General features: G+C 33.9%; 2 protein-coding genes across 4 annotated transcripts in view; one reads left to right on the plus strand and one right to left on the minus strand.

Moving 5' to 3' along the window:
- The window catches only part of LOC110463536 (non-structural maintenance of chromosomes element 1 homolog), a 10194-nt gene extending 5156 nt beyond the window's left edge, over nt 1–5038 (minus strand). Inside the window, exons 1-4 of one of the 3 annotated variants that reach the window (XM_021518188.1) lie at nt 5020–5038; nt 4837–4906; nt 894–1130; nt 232–371 (exon numbers count right to left, since the gene is read on the minus strand). In XM_021518188.1, the coding sequence (XP_021373863.1) occupies nt 232–371; nt 894–1011 (258 nt within the window). In that variant the 5' untranslated portion in view covers nt 1012–1130; nt 4837–4906; nt 5020–5038. Of the gene's footprint in view, nt 1–231; nt 372–893; nt 1131–1352; nt 1373–4696; nt 4804–4836; nt 4907–5019 lie in introns of those variants that run through there. The other 2 variants (XM_021518189.1, XM_021518190.1) reach the window with 2 other exon arrangements.
- Nucleotides 5039–5181: 143 nt separating this feature from the next.
- LOC110463535 (ATP-dependent RNA helicase DDX24-like) overlaps nt 5182–7939 on the plus strand; it is a 23848-nt gene continuing 21090 nt past the window's right edge. Inside the window, exons 1-2 of the mRNA XM_021518187.1 lie at nt 5182–5379; nt 7088–7394. Coding sequence (XP_021373862.1) covers nt 5212–5379; nt 7088–7394 — 475 coding nt within the window. The 5' untranslated portion in view covers nt 5182–5211. The remainder of the gene's footprint in view (nt 5380–7087; nt 7395–7939) is intronic.

Consider the following 7939-nt stretch of genomic DNA (forward strand, 5'->3'; position numbering starts at 1 on the left):
ATATATATATATATATATATATATATATATACTGACCAGGCAGTAGTAACTGACCTCTCCCCACTACATAATGATGACCAGGACCACCTATATATACTGACCAGGCAGTAGTAACTGACCCCTCCCCACTATATAATGATGACCAGGACCACCTATATAAACTGACCAGGCAGTAGTAGCTGACCCCTCCCCACTAAATAATGATGACCAGGACCACCTACATATACTGACCAGGCAGTAGTAGCTGACTCCTTCATCTTCACTGACCCCCTTCTTGATTTCCATGTGAAATGGGCGAATATTAACATTTATTGTACGGACAAACTCCAGAAGTTGTAGCTTTCTGTCCTCCTCTTTGTCAGATGTAGGCTCTGAAATTATCACAGCATTAATGTCATTGAGTGGTTTTGAAGAATTTAACATTTTTTGAAATTTACAGTACATCTAAGGTATTCTTATCAAAAGATATTTCTGTATCTCTTCCATGATGAATTTAGAATAATTCCACTACTTTTAGACTTGTGGAAAGACTAGACTTCCAGGACTAGTGGAAAACATTATGTCAGAGGCTCAGAGCTAGTGAAAGTTTTCAATATATTTATCAGGAAATTATAACTTTAGCTAGTAAATGTCTCCATATATATCAAATCTAGCACCCCTGTATTCAACACAAATATTTCATGCTTGACACAAGAAAATAATAATATAAATAGCTGTTTCCACAGACATATAAGGAAAAAATTAAATAAAAGGAGAAGTAGGTAAGAAATATTTTATGTTTGAGTCTTTATAAAGGTTTAAACGCGGAGAAGGAAAAACTGACTTTTTGAATAGTCATTCTTTGAAAATGCCAATATCAATTTTATTTTTGACAAAAATGGAGAAGTCAGTACCATTGAATTTAAGGCACACAGTTTTGAAAAGCTGCCTGACTTCCTTTGCATCCAGTAGTCCACGTGACATGAAAGACTGGAGAAACAGACGATGACTATCTCGCATATGCATTGACATCTTCAGTTTTCGCTTGAAGGTCAGGGCCTGAAGTACTATATCTGTAGTCTATGAAGAATCTTCTGTGGGGGCGTGCGTCTCGCTGTGAAAATTGTTTTCTCTCTGACAGATCCTGCAAACTGAAGACATAAAAACACTCAGTATTTATAATATCATATAAATTATCCAATTTATATATATCATGAGAACAGCATACATACTCAGTCATGAAACTGCTCGATATCATGTACCAAACACTTGTATTTACACAAGCTCCTTCAAAACTCTTAAAGGGACATCACGTGAAGAGCCATATTTTTTTTAATGAATGTATGTATTGTATGCACTTCCACTTATGTTACCTCGCTATTCCCATATTCATAGTCCGTTCCAAATGTCCAGTTTGACCACTTGAATTATTCGGGAAAGCCCTGCTAAAAATAGCGCCGATAACGTCACCCGACTAGGCAGTAAACACAAGTGGTCTGAGCGAGATGAAACAGTTTCCAGAGGGGCCCCCAGAGAGGGGCAACTGCAACTTCTTACCGCGCTATGAAACCAAGTAATATGATTTCTTAGTCTGTATTCAAGCTTATTGAACAGTAATCATTCATCATCAGAAGTTAATTGCAAGCTTGCCAATATTCAGAATTTAAATTTATTTAGCTTTAAACATATTTGTTGCCAATATTGAACAAGTTTTTACAATTTATCACAGCCTTCTCCCGTCATACATTTACAATTAAATGTCAACAATGATAATAGGCATAAACATAAAGTAGATATTTATAAATATATATTGAATTTAGTACCGGAATGTGACCGGTACAGATGGTACGGGGCTAAACACCTTCCCTACACCAAGGGACAAACCTTTCGGATTTTTTTTTATATATTGCCGGGGCAGAGGAGGCCGGGTATTCATATTACAGTACATTTCACCTAATATCACGTCTGTTAATGTCACTTTTCGGTTATTATCATGTTTTTTTGATGCACCGTTTTTCCTGCTATATAATCTATGCAATTCAATTCTTTTATTATCACCTGATTTTATGTTGATTTCTCTTAATATAAATTTATTTTGGCCACTGCCACAAAAAAAATACAGATAAATGGTGGTAATGATTCATGATAAATGCCCTGGGGACCTTCTTTCACACCCTGGACGCATTATGTAAACAATGCCTTGACCTAACAGGGTATTTTTTACACCTGGCTGACTGTCAAACAATAGGTTACACCTGGCTGACTGTTAAACAATAGGTTGACTTACATACTTGTTAACATGATATTCACCTGTGGTTGGGGAGCTAGGGCAGTCTAACATCTGTAAACTTTTCTAATGCCAAGTGTGATGTATTCTTTCAACTAATTATAACATGTGTACTATCTTCGATTACACACTTGCAGCAAATATCTAAGGAAATTAACCCATAAAAAGATGTTACTAGAGAAAGAACAGTATATATATCAAGATATAGGTAAATATTTACCAAGTCTCATGTTTACAATTGAATTTGATGCAGAATACCAGCCAAACACTTGTATGCCTACATCACTACTGCAGTAAACAATCATAATTACAATCGTACTGATCGTCATTTTGCTACTTAACAATATGAAATGTAACTGCGTACTGAAATGAAATACAAATAATAAATTTATTTCTATACTTATATCTATATTTCAACTAGGGTATAGAACAAGGTTAGTTACAAAATATCAATCTTCTTCATAGAGCCACATCACTTAGGCATTTGACTAAGTTCACTTCCGGTTTTGAGGGTTGAAAAACATCAGAAAATATGTATTCTGTTTATGTCATGTTTCGGTTAATATCATGTTTTTCATGTGATATTAAGAGGAATCTACTTTAGTACTAATTTAAATCTTGCATGTAAAAACAAAAGTAATTGTTTAATTCGCCGTGGGCCATCACAACAGTTATCCCTTGGAGGGCCTCATGGCAAAATCAAACCGTGATCAAACTTAATAGTTTTAGATATTTATTCATAACATAAACAGCGATAGCATTCATGTCGATTCCATTTCAGCTTAACCGACAATCCGGAAGAATACATGCACCGTACTAACTGCTAGGGCAGTTATTTTCACCTTTGAATACTTCCCACCTGTAATAATGATTCTGTAACGTACTCCTTGTGCTATTTTTTGACCATTTGGCAACTTTTCGTTTCGTAGCCGACATGGTACAACACTTTTCTTTCGCTTACTTCACACGGCCAGTCATTCTGTTTACAAAGAGATGGTGTGCTATGCGCATGCGCTAGTAGAGGGAAATCCCTGAACAAAACGTCGGTCAGACAGGTAGAAATACCGATGATTTTCTTAGATCTAATCATTTTAATGAATCTATTTCAGCCAAATCCGATCATTATTTTCCATAAGGAGTCTCACTTGATATGTTTATGTAGTATTTGAAAAAAAGACAAAAACTAAAGTTACTTCACCGTGTTGCCCCTTTAATATATACTTGAAATATTGCAAAAAGAAAACGTGACACTGTGTGTTATTTAAGATTGGATCGACCATTTAAATATATATATATAACATAAACAGGTGTCTGTGGTCAGATCTGTAATAATTATATAAGTTCATAATCAAATAATTGTACTGTAACGTACATGTAATTTATAACCGACAGGAATAAATTTAAACACAACCTAAAGGGTCTCATCACGTAAGGACTGTTTTATTAGATACCGAAACGATTGGGAACCGAAACGTCTATGATTCATACAAAGACGTCTGCCTAGGATACATAGTGATAATATAGTAGATCCCTTTCATTTGAGGCAGATAATAATAATAATAATATTTATTCAGGTAAAAGGCAAATAATACACTTCTATCACATTTTGCAGATTGGGCATAAATGTATATATTATCACAGAATGAGATCTTCTTTATAAGTTATTTATGCCATAAGACTAGAAGTCAGTCAGGTGTTAACACTGGATTAATTTAGGCCTTTACCTGATGACCCATAAAGCCACATAATTTATTTGTGGCTTTATTCCAATGGGGTCCCTTAGATCTAAATAAATCAATTCAATTCATAAAATAGTTACATAATTATATAGTATATTTTGATAATTTGATAAGACTCTTAAGACACTTCTTTTATAAAAAAAAGATATAAAAAGTTACATGTGCCATAGGCTATAATCAATAAAATAATGCTGGTAATGGAATGATATAAAATATGAAGAGAGTAACAATATATTGGAATTTTAACAATCAATGATATAAAGTATTAACTGTTAATGTTACCTGCCAAAGGGCTGGTGGTTGGGCCAATCCCTACCGACCATACTCTCAGACATTAACGTACGGGGGTGGGGGTTGTAATAATAGTTTGAAGATTGTTTACTATATATTAACATACACTCCGACTGAGCTGTATTTTGAAAAAGTTCTGATTAGGTGTTGGTCATATCAACTCTCTCCCTTACAGAGCGAGAAATAGTGTATTCGAAATGGATTATATGTAGGTATCAATCTGATTAAAATCATATGTTACATGGCTTCGTTAACTTCGTACTACGCCTATATTCAGGCGTAGTACGAAGTTAACGAAGCCATGTAACATATGATTTTAATCAGATTGATGTAGGTATATGTACTGGTATATAATAACTTATACTAATAAAAATCACAACATAGATCACTGAATATTTACTTTCATTTCCATTTTCATACACTCTTGACATTTGTCATTTTCGCATCGGTCCTATTGGATTCGACGAAAGGGCATTGTAAGTTTAAAATGAGTAAACGTTTACGTATGATTAACGGTTAATGTACTGTATCTATACAAACCCAGCTCTTCTGTTTGTGTTTTTGCCGTTTCGCGCCAGCTGCCACTGAGTAGGGATGGTAAAACTAACCACTGCAAAGGAAAATGTGATGTCATGCAGCAACAAGCAATGTAAATCAATGTCTTATATACGTATAAATGTACCGACAATATAACCGTATCTAATAAGCATATTTATCAATTACTATTCAATAACAGCTGTTATCACCGAATATGTCTATTTTTCTTTTTAACTTGTGTGACTCTAGATCTTTTCATATGTTGTTCCTTCGACATATCTCTTGGACTATGCACGGTCATACAGACGCTTCAATTTCTATACACATACTTGCACTTAACAGCTAAACGTTAGATTAACCGATGTCTAAATATTAAAAATGGCGACTTCCATACACGTGAAACCCAAGTCGAAATGGAAAAAAATCGAAATCACCAAAGGATTAGGGACAGGCCACGATTTCTCTGGATTGATGTGTATGGAAGAATTAACTGATTACGAATTAATAACTAAGACGCGAAAAAATGTATCTAAACAAGGAGCAAAGGTAATTAAGACGCATCAACAGCATTTGAGCATATTTCACATGATCAACAGATCTTATATTAACATAAGAGGCCGCTGGTCGTCCTTTTTTCTATCGGATATGATTTTGCCGAATGTTACATGGCGCCTGTCAAAAGTGTCTCGCCGTGTAAACCTCTAACACTATTGGAGTACATATTTGTGTGCCCAGCACCTGTGTAAATCAATTTGTCATTTTCAAAAAAAAATAGACAACTGATTTTATATATTTTTGTACACAATTGTACCTCATTGTATTTTTTATTTGATTATGTTGAAAGAATGATGCCATTTTTTTCATAATGTGTAAAAGAAATTTGTGTGCTTTTATTTCACATCATTGCCCATTTCAGTAATAAAATTATTACTGAAATGGGTAACTGTTACCCGAATGCAGGATTATTACCCATATGCGCTGTTGTGCCCAACCTGTAAATAGGTGGAATTTGAGGTTGGGAGTATAGCACATCATATTAGCTTGTCCAGCACCTTTGTAAATAGGCTGAACTTGAGGTAGGGAGTAAAGCACATCATATGAGAGTGTCCAGCACCTGTGTAAATAGGTTGAATTTGGGGTGGGGAATAATTAATGCTTGTGATTTTAGTAAATAGGTTAAGGTTGGGAATCATGATCACCCCTTCTAGGGCCACGATTCCTACACTGCAATTTACAAATTACACATAGCGTTCTGTTCTGTTTACTATCATTCCAGGATGTCTATGTAAAGTGGGACATTTTTGTCCATATGAACAGCTATCTCCTCATAATGAGGGAAAGTTTCTCATATTAGGTATAATTCCCAAGCTGGTAAAATATTAAAATAAGTAGTGTGTTATAAAGAAAATGACAAGCAGCATAATTTTGTTCCACTTGTCTGAAACTATTAAGTAATATGTTGATTTGCATTTGTTGGCCTGGTCAAAGCACAAAGAGAAATTGTTTCCTCTAAATTATAATTCAGAAACTAAACATGATTTAGAAACTATATGGTTTGTAAACCAAACCATTTACTGAAGTTAATTTAGTGAACTGCAAATTAATGAAATGAAACAACACTTTTGGTTGATATAGAATCGTTACAACTAGATTAGCTATATATACCTTTTAATATGAGACTTAAAGCAGTCTTTGTCTGCTTACAATGCAAAGAAAATGTATCCCTGTCTATATCACAATCTTATTACATGTATAGGATTTTTCTAATGCAGACTGCATATATATACATGTAGAAGAAGTATTGATGGATTCAAAATTTAAACTATTGCAGGTAGTATAGCTGGGTACAGAATAAAAATGGTTGGTTGATGGTAGACTGATTGTAAAATGTCTAAGAGTTTGAAGATCCTAGAATTACACGTGTATAATTAATATAAGTCTAGCATGATCAGTAAATCAGTATAGTAGGGAAATTTAACTTATTTTATCATCGGTGTCCAGGTGTAGCTCAGGTAATCCATCTACCTGTCAGAGATTGTGAGTTTAAATCCTGGCTTAGCAGTAGCATTATTCCACTACTAAATACCCATAGGTGGCATAGAGTCTTATGTATCTTCATGGTTATAGTGAAGCTACAAAATGTAGACTGGGTGGCATTGTTTGCCAGCTGTTACCAGGTAAGTTAGTTGAAAAAAATATATGTCTACAGTTTTGTTTTCTCTGTCACTTATATATTCTTTCTTTTCCTTAATAGGATACAAAAGAACCAGTAGGACCTGAAAAATCTGAAAGAGAAATTTCAAAGAAAAAAACAAAAGATAAAAAGAAAAAGAAGAAAAAGAAGGAAGAAAATACAACTGAATCTCCAGGTGAAATTGAAGCTACTGATTCTGTGGAGAAAAAGAAGAAAAAGAAGAAACAGAAGAAAGGTGATATCATAAAACTTTCCCAAGTACAAACTGTATCAGATTTATCAGAGGATTTATTGAAGGAAGAGTCAACACATTCAAAAAAGAAAAAGAAACAGAGAAAAAGAAAGAAATCAGAAGACACCAATCAAGGTAAAATTGTATATTACTTTAAAAGATCTTATATTAAATCATCTTCTATCTATAAAGATTTTAAGTTATTATTTCTATTAACTTATGACACTGTTATTGTTTTGAAACTTAGTTGACTATTAAATTGAATGTTTTTAAAATCACTGTTAATCTGAAAGTATGCCCTATTATTCCAAATCAGTTAATTGCTTTTCAAAGCTTACTTGGTATTTAGGGACTTTGGAATCAATTGTTGATGTATAAAGGAAGAGTGTAAAAGGCAATATAGGAAGGTCGAGGGAGATATGATGGAACACTTACAGAAAACCAATCCACGTTATTTTTATAAAAAATTCTCAAGTACAAAATCCACTGTTTCAAATGTGTCGTTGGATGAATTTTTTAATCACTTCAAGGAGGTAGCCACGAATCTCGACCCGTCGGATAATGATTATGTAGAAGAAAATGTTGATAGGAACACTGTGTTTGATGAACTTGACCGTAGTATATCTACAGACGAAATTAAATGTGCTATCAAGCGTCTAAAACGAGAAAAAGCGCATGGT

Source organism: Mizuhopecten yessoensis, unplaced genomic scaffold (assembly GCF_002113885.1).
Source record: "Mizuhopecten yessoensis strain PY_sf001 unplaced genomic scaffold, ASM211388v2 scaffold10915, whole genome shotgun sequence".
Taxonomy (NCBI): Eukaryota; Metazoa; Mollusca; class Bivalvia; order Pectinida; family Pectinidae; genus Mizuhopecten; species Mizuhopecten yessoensis.